This window comes from Pogona vitticeps, chromosome 2 (genome assembly GCF_051106095.1).
Source record: "Pogona vitticeps strain Pit_001003342236 chromosome 2, PviZW2.1, whole genome shotgun sequence".
Lineage (NCBI taxonomy): Eukaryota > Metazoa > Chordata > Lepidosauria > Squamata > Agamidae > Pogona > Pogona vitticeps.
This window is the reverse complement of record NC_135784.1, coordinates 78,580,293-78,595,326: the sequence shown is the minus strand read 5'-3', so window position 1 is coordinate 78,595,326 and position 15,034 is coordinate 78,580,293. Positions and strand designations below refer to the sequence as shown.

At 40.3% G+C, this 15,034-nt stretch overlaps 1 protein-coding gene across 1 annotated transcript in view; it reads left to right on the top strand.

Moving 5' to 3' along the window:
* The window catches only part of SEMA3G (semaphorin 3G), a 115,922-nt gene that overhangs the window by 71,537 nt on the left and 29,351 nt on the right, over positions 1-15,034 (top strand). The window contains exon 4 of the mRNA XM_020803886.3: positions 10,001-10,120. Coding sequence (XP_020659545.3) covers positions 10,001-10,120 — 120 coding nt within the window. The remainder of the gene's footprint in view (positions 1-10,000; positions 10,121-15,034) is intronic.

Below are 15,034 nucleotides of genomic sequence, written 5' to 3'. Positions count from 1 at the left end.
TTGAAAAGAAAGTGGAGAGGGGAATCAGGAATCGCTTTGATTAATCGCTTTGATGATTCCTGCTCTCCCCCTCCACTTTCTTCTGAAGAAAGAAAGTCTGGGTTAGAAAAGTGGGGGGCGTCTTATACGTGGGGGCATATTATACATGGAAAAATATGTTAGATCTTGCAAGTACTCCTGTGATGATCTTCTATTATCAGAAATCTGCAGCCTGTTCTCATCCATTCTTCAGTTGTAGAATTTTGAAGTAAGTGATTAAATTGCAGTGCTATACATTGATTGAGACTTGCTAGATGCTGTAACCAAAATCCATGCAGCTCATCTGGACCAGGGGCACTCCAGTTTTTCACATCCTTTTCAGGCCTCTTAATCATTTCAGTTATTATTATAATAACTAAACTCATCCTTTTGTTTTCCTTGAGTTTATTTACAAATGTTTTAATCCATAAGGCATTTTTGTTATGTCCGGTTAGGCTTTCCCACATTTCTTTCCAAAACTTTAGAGCATAATCTTTACATGGGCCTAATTTCTTTTGTTCTGCACTTTCTCTTAGTGACGTATAATCATTGGTTATTTCAAAACTGCATGTTTGCTCTATATTGTTTCAAGCATCCATCATATCTTTCAATTTTCTTTGCTATAGCTATTACTTGCTATTTTGATTCTGCCATAGTTTCAACAGCTGTTTTCCTTTCTAGGTCATATATTTTGCTTAGTCTGGCTTTTATTTTTATTTTTAAGTTTTGAATCTTACAAGTGTAATGTCTGCACCTATTTTTTATTTTTCTTTCAAGCTGAGCTTTCCATTTTGGGTTGCCATGAGTTTTCTGGGGTTTTTATAGATTGTAACCAAGTTCCATGGTTACTATGGTAGCTGTGCTATCCATGAGCTCATTTGTTTCCTTTAGCGCGTGGGTCTGGATTTTTCTGATGACATTTGCATCATTCAGATCTTTTACTGGTTTACTTTGTAATTGGCACGAATTGTGGAGCCTTTGTCTTTCTGTGTTCTGACTAATATGGGTTACTATTTTTTCCCTTAATGATGTTTGCCGTTCTGTCAACTCATAATTTCTGGGTTGTTCCATAAGTTATTCCTCTATTGAGATGTTTCCTTCCACTATTGTGTCTACCTCTACCCTCTATTTTTCTACCATATTATGGTCATTGTCCTGTGTTGATTTTGACACCTTTTCTAGTTCTTACAATTCCAGTTCTAAAAACACTTTATTCTGGATGATAAACCTTCTCTGGTCTATTAATCGTTGTTCAGTTATGTCACTATATTACTTGGGTGTTTCCTTTTCCAAATTTCTATCATTCTTTTTTAAAACCATGGGCTGCTGGGTTTTCCTCGTAATAATATTTCATAATGATTTTCTGTGACAGTCCAAGTTTTGTGTTTACCTTGTTCCATTAGCTTTGCAGCACCCAGTCCTGGTCCCTCAACAGGATCTGCTGAGCCCTATAGCCCATTTGTCACCAGATGCCCTGGAACTATAGCATCTGACGCAGTCCTTGTCGACCCGGGCGATGACTGATCCAGTATGGATTTCTGTTTATTTCCTCTCATCATAATCTATGGTTGGTGGACACAGTTGGCCTGGCTTCTCAGCTGAGACCTGTCTGGCTTGGGAGACCCTTCAGCATAGCTCTTAATCTCACTGAAGCTCTCAAACCCCTCCACCTCAACAAAGCCTGTGCCCATGGAGGAAAACAACAACAACAACAACAACAACAACAACAACAACAACAACAACAACAACAACAACAACAACAACAACAACAACAACAACAACAACAACAACAACAACAACAACAACAACAGCTATAGAGTTAGCTTCCATGTGGACAGGCTTGATTTTTGAGACATGAGCACATGAAGGATTTCTAAGGCAAGGGGGAAAAACAGCCATATAAAGATTTCCTGCATTTGAAGGGGCCAAACTTGAGGACATGGAGCTCCTGAAGTTCAGCAAGGGATTTAACACACTTTCCTAGCAAAGAAGCAAGTTATGTATCTTTGAAGCTGTCATCAGTTGATAATTGACTGCAAAATAGTCGGTTCTCTTAAAAACAGTAGAAAAAAAGTACCCAGATGCTGAGACCATCAGTGCTATAATAGGTTGTTAAAGAGCTTCCGGAATTCTCTGAGAGTCAGGCAGGTTCATATATATGATATTAAGTTAAGTAATTCGCCAGTGTGTTCTTGGGAGAAATTGGTTTCCCCTCAAGCAATAGTATGACAGAGATAATTACACAAGAAGAGGTGTGATGAACAAGACCCTAAATCCATCTGTGCCAGCATCCTGTTTCCCCCACTGACTGGCAGACAGATGCTCCAGTATGGCTGAAGAAAGTACAGCCAGCCCTGGGAGAAGCTCTGTGTTTAGCAGCCCTGTGATGAGGGTTGTCATTGTCTTGAGAGGGATCCCCTGGACTTCTTTGAAAAACCGTGTTGTGGTGCTGAGTGTTCCTAATCTGCTTTTGGCTACAGTTTCCTTTGGGTACTGGCTGAATACCTTATTTGGGTGGTAGATCTACATGTGTGCACACGTGCATACACGCACACACGCGCACGCACACACACAGAGAGACGGGGAATAATTTTGTTTTTCCACATAGTTGCAGTGCTTTCCAGTCTTTACATTTTCCCTCCTCCTCACTTATTTGTGGGATTATTATTCATTCTCTAATGAAAGACAGTGAGTTGTGGAAAGTGATCCATTTTGCTTCTTGCCTAGCCCAGAATCTGCTCCCAACTTCCCCTGCTCTCTGACTAATTAGAGTAACAGATCACCAACAACAAAGCAAGAGAAAATACTGATGGAGGCTTTTGCTGCGGAATTTTGCTTCCCAGCCATGTGCCACCAGTTCTTTTGCTATTCCTTTGCTGTTCACCCCTGGAAGAAGTTATTTCAAAACATAAGCTTAGACAATGGGGAAATGGGGAGGGGGAGACTGAGAGGGGATTCAACCCCCTTGCTGACAGTCCATCCCAAAGTAATTGCTCCCAAGAGTAGCCGTCACTCACAGTTCAGTCTCCACATGTTTATTTTGCAATCTGTCACCAGTGGCTGCAGGCTTTGGGGTAGCCTTTTAAAATTCCCATTCCTTGCTGTTTTAGAGGGTAGGTTTTGCAAAGGCAAAGCAGAGAATCCATGAAGCCGACCACTGAGCTACATGGAAGGCTAGTACAGTATTCCTGCTTTTCAGCAAGATCAATGGGAACCTCACCAATGTCATTGTACAGAGCAATAGACACTGTTATAGTGGCTTCCAGGAATATGTGGATCACTTAAAGGTTTGTTGATCTAAGGAAAATAAAATGAGTTTGTCTGCCTCCATCATCCCACCTGCTAATTAAAAGAACTTTTTTAAAAACACACACACAGAATATCTACTGGAATGTCCTGATTTCACTGGATTTGTGTTCTGTGGGTTATGGTGATACTAAAGGTCAAACTATATCTTTAAAATAATTATCATTAGAGGCTGAAATCCATTGGTTTGATGATTTCCAGAGATCTTTATGGCTAAACAATCATATCTGTAAACAAAGCCTTGTTTTCTCTCTGATGACTAAAGCAAAGCAGGCTAATTTGCAAACTTTTGGTGATGTTATGACCATCAAATGTTCTCAGTGCTTCAGGAATTCCCTCTTACAATGCTGAGCAGCTTACTTAAGCCTATGAACACATTAGTAACCATTTGCAAGCTTTAAGATGCAAAGTACATCAGGCTGTATAATATATTTGATTTAGGTTTTGAGACAACAATAGGTGGATGCAGTGACCGATAGAGGAGGGCTCAACTTCACCCAGTCCCAGTGATTTTGAGGGCAAGGAGAGGAAAGTTGATAATATCCTTTGGTATGAATCTGCTCATAATTTGAGATCTTTGGTGGGAGCACATGCCCTGCCAACTGAAGACCTGAGTTGGTGGTGGTTACATGGAACATGTAAACTTTTCTGTGGCAGAACTTTGCTTGCACAGTTCCCTCTTGCGGGCCATTAGACCAGCGCCATATTTTCTGAGTTTTCGATTTGAAGTCAAAACTAATATTCCATTAAACCTTTTCTTACAAGTATTTTTGGATATTTTAAAACAAAAAAGTAACAAATATTAGAATACATTTTAAATAAATATTTAAAAATCCAAATCATTTTGTTATTTTTAATAAAGTTAAAGTCTTTCCTTATTTTGCATTGTGATTTTATTGGGTATTGCCGTGGGGGACTTGATGGACAGTAAAACAATGTATAAAAACTTTTCATAAATAAATGGAACGCTGCCTCCTCCTTGCAGTTATGCCACATTCTGCCACTTTCATCTTTTTTAAAGCTTGTGACTCAATAAGGTGCCACAAGTGGCTGTTGCCTAACAAGGAGAGGGAGAAAATGGGAACAGGAAGATAGGTGTCAGAATCAGTGTTGTTAGCTTTCCTGTGATGCTGTTGGGGTTTCCTCCATTTAAACGTGGTGCCCCCCCCCGCCTTGCCTGAGAAAAAACAGTTATGTTTGCAAGACCAGGGGTACTGGATGGCTTCTTTAAATGCCATAATTCAGCTAAATGGAAACAGAGATTAATCATGCTTGACAGGATTAAATAGACTTATTAGGCTAGAAAAACAGACGTGGCAATTGCTAAAGAAATGGAAGCAAGAGCTGTAGAGCCAACTTTCTTGTTATTAGAGGAAGAGAAATAGTGTATGAAAGCAATTAGATTATCAGTAGCATACTTTAGTTGCTTATCTGGACTAAGGATCTAGGTAATTTGAAGCCAAACTCCTCTGTTTCACTTTTAACAGAGCAGTAGGCTTATCAGAATATTGTTGGAATATTGTTCTGTCTTGGCCAGTTTAAAAATTTCAGTCTGTATATATTTATGTACCTTTCTTACAAATCAATTTCCAGATCCAACATTATAAAGTAGGGGCATTAACTTTTCTTTTTTTCAATATTTTAAATTTTATTGTTATTTCTTCCACTATGTTAGAACAGACAGTAATTGAAAAAACAAGTAGGCATGTGAAAAATTAATTATTCCTTAATTTTTGTATAAAAGGTTTACTGTCAAAATACTGCAGGATGTTAAATCTAGCATATTAGGTCTGCAAACTTTTGCTAAATCATGCTTCATAACATTTTATGATTTTGAAAAGCAGACCGTTAGGTGGCAAAGATTTCAGTATTTGGCAAAATGAAATAAAAGTTGGAGCCATTTTTTCTGTTTTTTGTTTAAAAATCTAAGGAAAATCAGTCTGTTACTAAAAGAACCGTTTTGCGAAGCGCGGACCCAGCTGTCAAAATCGTTGTCTTGAGAAAAACCGTCCTAAAAAACCCATCTTGCCAAGTACGGACTGAAACATCGTCTAGCGAAAATCGCCCATAGGGAAAACCGTTTTGCGAAGCGCTATAGCAGTCACAAAAACCCATCATTTTGCGAGGTAATTGTCTAGCGAGGCACCACTGTATATATAGGATAAAAATGGATTTAGACCTCACTTTTGGTGGAGGTATTCTGAGAAAAGCTGGATTTCCTTTATGTGTATTAAGATTCTTTTGAGTACTTTAGGATGTAAATTTAAGATGAAGTGGTGGTTGTACAGCATGCACCTATTTTTTGTGATGATAGGTTTTGTGATATGTGACATCTCCTTGCTTTGAATCAGAGTTACCCATTGCTTCGTATTAATACTTGTATAGTCTTAAGCAGTACCAACTCTGACCTGGCTTTGAACCCTGGTGCTAAAAGCAAAGGGTTATATAACTCATTATTCAGTCTCTTCTGTGCATACAATTAATAAAAAAAGAAAGTGATGCAGCTGACTGGAGACTGGGGTTAAGAGATTGCATGTACTATCTGAAGAGGTGATGCAGAAAGAGAAATGGAAGCAAGAACACCGGGGTAAAGAGTGGGAGTCCCTGAGAGCCTGTTTTTTTGCAGCAAGACGCAAACTTCTTTTTGTATGTTGTGAGATGGATAGATCTTTAGAGGCCATTGGAATCTGGAGGTGCCTCCAACAGCCTCCCCGACTTCTCTGTGCTTATCTGCCAGTGATCGCTGCTCCGGAAAAGGGAGCAATTAATCCAGGTCAAACTCCTAAATGGCCATTTGTCATCTTGATGTGTAACTAGCTACATTTCCTTTTTCAGTGACCACTTAGTCCAGATCATGGTTATGTGTTTCCTTCATTTCCTGCCATTGTCCCTCCCTCCGCATTTTCCCCCTGCACCTTTCTTAGAAGTGGAGGACAGCTGAAAGTAGGCCCTTGTTGATGCTGAGGCTTTACTTTTTATTCTATGGAGAGAAGGCAAATGAAGATGAGAAGCATGTCTTTGGGAGCTGTTCAGATGAGACGTCTGAAGAGTTATAGAGTTTTGTTCATATGATGTGGCCATCTCATGAGAAGAAAAGAGTCCTTGGAAAAAACCTTGATGTTAGGAAGGTGTGATGGCAAGAGGAGAAGGGGACGACCGAGGATGAGATGGCTGGACAGTGTCTGCGAAGCAACCAACATGAACCTGACACAACTCCGGGAGGCAGTAGAAGACAGGAGGGCCTGGCGTGCTCTGGTCCATGGGGTCACGAAGAGTCGGACACGACTAAACGACTAAACACACACACACACATCACATTTTACCATATTGAGTGTGAAGTACCATGTGAGGCTACAACTCCATGGTCAAATACTGCGAGATTTACTGTGGATGTAAAATGGGTGAATTTGTTTTTGTTTTACTGATCACATGACATAAAGGCCAATTTGAATCAGTTTGGCTATTTTTGCTCTTAATAGTTCTGCCCCCGCCCCACCCTCGCTGCTGAAGGCTTCTTTTTTCAGCTGTAGCAATTCAAATTGAATTTTCCCCATATGATCAATTTTTCACTCTCCAAAAGAATGAAAAATGTTGACTGTATGTGGTGGTATTCTGATGATGTACTAAACTGGGCATGATGTTTTGGACATTGGGAAATACCGCCCCATGATCTTTCTCCCTAGTCACCTTAAAGTATATATTTTATTTTACATCTACTAAGTGTAGTATATCATTACACTGATATGCTAGGTTAGTACCAGACTACCTCCACACAGACAAAAAAGGATTAAAATTGATACAAAAGAGAAACAACTTTGACAAACTAGAGCAGACTACATGTTTCCGTAATATATTTGTATGTGTTTGTATCTTACAGAGAATTTTGGAAAACTTTCCCTTGTCCCTAGTGATATCTTGCCTAGTAAACATTTACTGGCAGGGCTTTGTTGAGTTTTCCGTTCTGTAGCTTGATTTCCAAGCTATAATCTTTCAGCAGTTAGTGAACTCCCCAAATCCTGTTTGGAATCACAGGAAAGACTTGTGGATTGAGCAGATGTGATGTTTTCACCCAGATTTTTGGGAAATCCCACCTCCCCAGGTCCCTAATCTGCTCCTTTTTGAGATGTTAGCACAGGATTTAAGGACTGTTGTTTCATGAAATTGAAAAGGATAACACAGTATATTTTAACAGCCTGTAACTTGTGGTTTATATGAGCCTATTTGGTGCAGTACTTAAAGCATTGAATATTCAGTGGTGAGACTCATATTCAAATGCCCACTCAGCTGTAATTGTAAAGTTTGATTTAGTTACACTCTGTCAAACAAATCTACCTTGCAAGGTGGTTGTGAGGATAAGAGCCAAGCAGGAAACCAGGTATATATACTTCTTTGGACATTTCAGTGGGAGGATGGGCTATGAATGCAATGAATGTGCAACCTGTCTTCCTCATGTTTTAATCATCTATGAAAGTAGAGGATAATGGGCCAAATTCATTTGTCAGTCCTTCCTGTTGAAAAAAGTGGGATTTGTTACTCATAAATAACTTGTCCCATTGATTTCAATCTGTTTACTCCTACTAGGGCTAAGGTCGGTTATTAAAACTAACATTAAAGGTAAAGGTAAAGGTTCCCCCTGACATTTAGTTCAGTTGTGTCCGACTCTAGGGGGTGGTGCTCATCCCCATTTTCAAACCGTAGAGCCAGTATTTTGTCCAAAGACAGTTTCCGTTGTCATGTGGCCAGCGTGACTAGACACGGAATGCCGTTTTACCTTCTCACCGAGGTAGTACCTATTTATCTACTCACATTTGCAAGCTTTCGAACTGCTAGGTTGGCAATGAGCTGGGACAAGCGATGGGAGCTCATTCCCTCGCGTGGATTCGATCTTACAATTGCTGGTCTTCTGAACCTGCAGTGCAGAGGCTTCTGTGGTTTAACCCGCAGCGCCACGTCCCATTACTTGGATTAAAATTGAGGACTTTCTGCATATTTAACAATGATTATCAAGCTGCTCTTTTTGAAGATTTTGGTCAATAGTTTTGTATTCTTACAGTTTTAAGAAACTAATAATTGTTTAGTTAATTTTTAATTATTAGCAATGTAGTATTTATATATTTTTTTAAAAAATAGGTTTGCCAATGCATTGACCATGATCCCGAAAGAATGTAAAGCCAGTCAGAGAACTAAAGAGTGGAAAAGCAAGGTGTTTTTTTAAAATCTAAGATTCTTAGAAAATCTCAAGATTTTGGCAGAAGACGAAACTAATTATTATTTAGGATGTAGCATTGTTGAACCAGATTCTTGGAATTTCTAAATAAAGGTGTTGTTTTTAGCCCTATTGTTATTGTTACTTCCTCTTTTCTGCTGACCTAACCCAGCACTGTGGTGTTGCACATATCTGGGCTAATACAGGAAATGACTGGATGGGCCAATACAGAGGCCTTCCTTCCTGGCCTGAGATGAAAATACAATGGGATTGAGACAGGGAGACATGTACAGTCTGGTGAAAAGAACGACTTATACTGGATATAGCATGAGTGACAAGAAATAAGGGGTATGTGCCAAAAATCCTAGAAGGGTATAGGAATTTGCTGCTTGTTTCTACAGTAGCAAAGAGAACCTGCTGCCTGATTGGAGGTAGTATGAAGAGAACTGGGTGAATAACTTTGAAGACAAGCAGGAATTGTCTGGTTGAAGAAAACCATAAAGGGATATGTCTATTGGTCAATATAACTGTGTATAGAATTGGAGTCCGTGAATGATGTCAGCCTCTGGAGAGTAAGAAAACCCCAGTAGTTTACCCCAGTACATGTTGTTGTTGTTTAGTCATTAAGTCATGCCCGACTCTTTATGACCCCATGGACCTGAGCATGCCAGGCCCTCCTGTCTTCCACTGCCTGTCGGAGTTGGGTCAAATTCATGTTGGTAGCTTCACTGACACTGTGCAACCATCTCATCCTCTGTTGTCCCCTTCTCCTCTTGCCTTCACACTTTCCCAACATCAGGGTCTTTTCCAGGGAGTCTTCTCTTCTCATGAGATGGCCAAAGTATTGGAGCCTCAGTTCCAGGATCTGTCCTTCCAGTGAGCACTCGGGGTTGATTTCCTTCAGAATGGATAGGTTTGTTCTCCTTGCAGTCCAGGGGGCTCTCAAGAGTCTCCTCCAGCACCACAATTCAAAAGCATCAATTCTTCGGAGGTCAGCCTTCTTTATGGTCCAGCTCTCACTTCCATACATCGTTACTGGAAAAACCATAGCTTTGACTATGCGGACCTTTGTCGGCAAGGTGATGTCTCTGCTTTTTAAGATGTTGTCTAGGTTTCTCATTGCTTTCCTTCCAAGAAGCAGGAGTCTTTTAATTTCGTGGCTGCTGTCACCATCTGCAGTGATCATAGAGCCCAAGATCTGTCACTGCCTCCATAGCTTCCCCTTCTATTTGCCAGGACTGTGCATCTCCAGGAGTCTTCTGTGTGTGTTTGTGTGGGTGGGGGAATTGGACTACAGACCCATTTCCTTTTGTATCACAATATACACTGACCTAGATGGCTGCCTTTTCCTTCTCCTGCCATCCTTCCCTTGTAGTCCTACAAAGAAAGGAACATAAAGACGGTGTTAAGCCTTCTTTAAATGTTGTTTTCTGAAGTGAAAATAAAGCATCATCACTCTTTCTTTTCCAGACGGAATGTGCCAACTATATCAGAGTCCTTTACCCTTTGAATCGGACACACCTCTTTGCCTGTGGAACTGGAGCTTTCCACCCCATCTGTGTCCTCATCTATGTAGGACACCGAGGAGAGGTAAGAAAGGATGCATAGAAGTTCTGAGGTATTAACAAAGAGCAATTATAAATTCCGTTTTAGTTTACAATGAGATGTCATGCTCCACACTGAAGGATCAGACCTTTTCAGTGTAATGCATGAAGCCATAGAATTTTCCATAACAGCATTAATAGGTATCATCTCCCACAATACTCTCTAAGTGGTGTCAAATATTTTTCTGTTAAAAGAGATATGGATATTTGAGTCAGCCTGTCTGTTTAATATAGCACAATGAAAGGAGAACGAAGGAAGATTTGATGGTGAGGATATACAAAGTTAAATAGTTCAGAGCCATTTCTTATAGGCAGTTTTATTGTTTATCCTTTGATAGTAGCTGCATTATAAGCCCAAGCCTAGTTTCTCCAGGACTTGCATAAACCTCTTCTTTCCTCTTGCCAAAGCGGCTGTGAGATTGGGGACTTCTATTTTTAGATTACCCTATTTTTCTGTGTATAAAATGATATTTTTCCTTAAATAATTAGACAAAAAAATTTATACACAGAAGGCAGCCACTTTTCCCTGCCTTTTGCGAAGTCACAGGGCTTATCAAAAAGGAAGGGAAGGCTCCTTTTAGGTAAAGCAGCCGTGAAAGGGCTGCACGATCACAGCTCTTTGATCTTGAAGCCCTTTCATGGCTGCTTCAGGAGGAAAGGGCTGCGATCATGCAGCCCATTCACGGCTGCATTGCCCACTTCCTAAGCCCAGTGGGCCATGAAAGGGCTTCAGGATCATTTCACAGCTGTGTTACCCTCGGGGCTTAGGAAGCGGGTAACACAGCCGTGAAAGGGCTGCACAATCGCAGCCCTTTGATCCTGAAGCAGCCATGGAAGGGCTTCAAGATCAAAGGGCTGCGATTGTGCAGTCTTTACCCAAAGGGAGCCTTCTCTTCCTTTTTTGCTAAGGAAAAGGCTTAGCAAAAGGAAGGGAAAAGCAGGGATCAAATTTTCTACTTTGGGGTTAGAAAAGGGGGTGTGTGTCTTATACATTGCGTCGCCTTATAAACGGAAAAATACGGCAATCCTGGTTGAACATGTCATCCATTCCTTAAACGTGATAGTATGTTTATTTAATTTTGAGTAGTTGTTCTGTTTATATAATTATGATTTAATGTTTCTTCTTTTTGTTGTGAACCGCCCAATAGTGGCCTGGGTAGCACTATATAAATTGAATAATAAATAAAATAAATCAAACTGTGGGGAATTATAGTTGAAAACAAGCCAATGTCATAAACAAAGGATTGAAGCTGGCTTGTTTCCACAAATTGGTAGTTAAAGTGAACTGGATATTGTGGATGGAAGTAAACAAGCTGTGGTTAATCAAAAATTGAAACAAATTTTTCCACATTCATCACCCTATTGAAGGAAGGGAGAGTGTGTGAGCCTGGAAATGACTAGGCTCGTTTTCATAATGCTAAAGTGCACTTAAGTGTTCAATCCAAGCCAGCCTGCTTTATCAAAAAAGGTTAAATAAACTACTACAAAGAAGCACTGAAAACATGAATGCTGCTAGATTATACCCTAGATGATATTATCCAGTATCTTCTTTCCCACAGTGGCCAGTGAAGCAGGATATTGAAATACATAGCCCTCTGGTTTGATTTAGAATTTTTTTAAAAATGTTTTTATATATCATAGTCCAACTCATTCAATAAATGCTCTGTCACAGGTTGAAAGATAAGAGTTTCTGCCAACGAGGACCATAGGAACTACTTAGCTTTGCATTTTCTCAACATAAAATCTTCCCTCATCATACATTTATAGTGTCATGCGAAATTCAGAGAGGCTAGTTTAAGTGCTTCTTTCTTAAATTGGAAAAAAGAGAGCTCTTTGTAGTTCAATAAACTAGTTTTTAAGGTGCACTGCACTTAGTCTTCTTGTTGGTACAAGTCAAGATGGCTGGCCTTGTGGAATTTGTCCAAACTCACAAGCATCTAAGAAAGAAATGAATTTTGGAGCTATTAAGCTGTCAGGCTAAATGATATATTGTTCCACTGCCTATCTGCCCCAGCCAGTATCAGTTATTCTTTCTCCTTTCTTTCATTTTTTTTTTTTAAAGAAAAGGCCTTTTGGATATGCATTCTAAGCATAAGCTGTCAGCCCCAGGTGGTACTGAAGGGAAGGGGGAGTGAAAAGGCTGCACAAAGAAAATAAAGCTTAAAATGGAATGGAGTCCAAAAAGAAGAGAAGAGACCAATGAAATTGAGACCTAAACATTGTCTAGATTAGTATTAAATCCATTGGTCTCTTCGCTTCTTTTTGGATACCATTCCATTTTAAGGTTTATTTTCTTTATGCAGCCTTTTCACTCCTCCTTCCCTTGTCCTTTTTGCAGTTGCAGGGGGAGATACATCAATATCAGCTACATTCTTTTAAAACATAGCTCAGCTGTCTTATGTATGAGCTTATAAACACAGGAGACTAACTTCATACCAGTCTAGAAGATGCCTGTTTTCACCTGTATATCACCTGACAGATAGTGATGTGAATGATTAAATGGAACAGTCAATCTTCTTTCGAGCAAAAAAGGCCCATGAGTACCTTATCTGGTATGGATCTTATTTGTTAACCAAATCCTCGTGACTGTTTTCTGGATTAATCCCTGAAGTCCTGCAAACCTGCTTTTTTACTTTGTGTGTGTGTGGGGGGGGGGCATAGTGAGTGGCATTATAAAAAACAGTTTTATAATGCCACTCGCTGTGGGTAAAACCATTTCTAGGCAGTGTCTGCAAAAATAAATAAATACATCCATACATTTAAAAAAAATAAAAATGAAAAGACTTTAGTATGATAAAACATTAATAAATGTTAGCATTGGAGCAAACACTCGAAATTTCCAGCCCAAATACACTAAAAACAAAGATACATTTAACTATCAGTTAAAACCAATTTAAAGTAGTCTACGCACCCACGCATGTTAAAAAAGCCACGGTAAACAAACAGATAACTACAGAATCTGTGGGTGGCATTTCTTGTTCTGCTGAACCATTTGCTTTCCCTTGGAGTCACTCTCATAAATCAAGCTGGCCTTAGCAGAAAGGTCATCGAACTTCACCTTGTAACCCCACTTACTTTGGCAGATTCAGAAGCTTTTTATTGAGTCTACGAGAGAAAAGGCCTTTTCAGCACAACTGTTTATCGTGAGCAAAAAGGATGACCAAGCTGTCCCCACCACCACCACTTGCATCATAACCATATCTGACACTGTGTCTCTCCACCCCACCCCACCCAAAAACTCATCCCGATTTAACTGTGGTATTGACATGTGAAGAAAAGCACAATCAAGGTCCTGCATTGGTCTTGCAACTTCCTAGTAATTTAACATGGCCTCAGTTAGGACCGGGTGTAGATGAAAAGTTGCAAGCTTGGTGAAGGCCTATAATGAGACAGCTTGAAGCGATTGCTTTGTCTGGCCAAGTGGATAACTGGCAGTGAGGCAAGCAGATGGTTAGAGACTAAACATGTGGTATCAATATGACAAAGAAAGGCTGTGGAGAGGGGGAGAATACATACTCCTAGCACCTTTAGGTCTACAAAGTTACATACATCCCTTTTGATATGGGTTTTGTTTTCCATCACTGGCAGAACCCCTGTTGTGCAGTTATGCAAAAGGTGTGCGTTTTTAGTGGCAAAATGCCATTGGGTAAGAAATCCCCTTAGGCATTATCTGTGACTCACTATATAACAGAAAATGCCTACAGAGATTTCTTAACTGACAGCAATTCACCACTAAAATGCATGCCTTTCATGTAACTGAGCAACAGGATTTTGGCCACTGTGTCCTCTGAAGCATAATCAGAGGTAGATGTTTCTTTTTCTCTTATAATGCTAAAAGCCAAGGTGATGAATGAAACCAAAGGGTGAAAGATTTAGAGCTGATCAAAAGAAGGACTTCCTCACATGGAGCATAGATAACACTGTGATGTTCCTTCCTGGGTGATGTGGTGATGATCACCAGTTTAGACCGTTTATAGTGTTTGTAAACAAAACCCAACCAAAACCAAACCCTGACCTGCAGGTTGGTGTGGCAAGGAAGGAGCTCTTTTTTCAGTTGAAATCTAGGGCAAAAGTAGCAATTTTCAGGAGTCCTGGCCCTTCTTTTCTGCTCCTGATCTCACTTGGGGTGTATCATTGAGTTTCTTGAAACTCTGAAGAATCAGTCAGCAGGGGTGTCAAAGTTTCCCATCTGTTGAGGTCCATTCCTAAGGCCTTCAGATCCCACTTTCAAATATCCTTGTATCACAGCTGTGGTCTCCCTCTGGGGTGCTTTCCCTGCACTAATTCTCCATACAGGAGATCTTTTGGAATCCGACCATCAGCCATTCTCACGACATGCCCAAGCCAACATAGACGTTGCTGTTTCAGTAACGTATACATGCTAAAAAATCCAGCTCATTCTAGGACTACTCTATTTGGAACTTTGTCCTTCCAGGTGATACTAAAAATGTGTCGGAGACAATGCATATGGAAGGTGTTTAGCTTCCTCTCCTGCCGTGCACAAAGGGTCCAGGACTCACTGCAGTATAGGAGTGTGCTCAGGACACAGGGTCTATGGATATGCCATCAACTTCTTATTAAGCCACACTCTTCTTTGTGAGTCTAAAGAACATGGGAGCTGCTTTGCTGATTCATTTATCCAGCTCAACATCTAGGGAAAGGGTGTCAGAGATTGTTGAGCCAAGGTACATAAAGTCATGAACAACCTCCAATTCTTGTGTGGAGATGGTAAAGAGGGAGGTGAGTCCATGCCCTGGCCCATGACTTGTGTTTCCTTCAGGCTGATTGTTAATTCAAAGTCTTGCCAGGCCTTGCCAGAATGATCCATGAGTTGTTGGCGGTCTTCAGCAGAATGGGGAACAACAGCTGCATCATCAGTGAACAGGAAGTCCCGCATGCA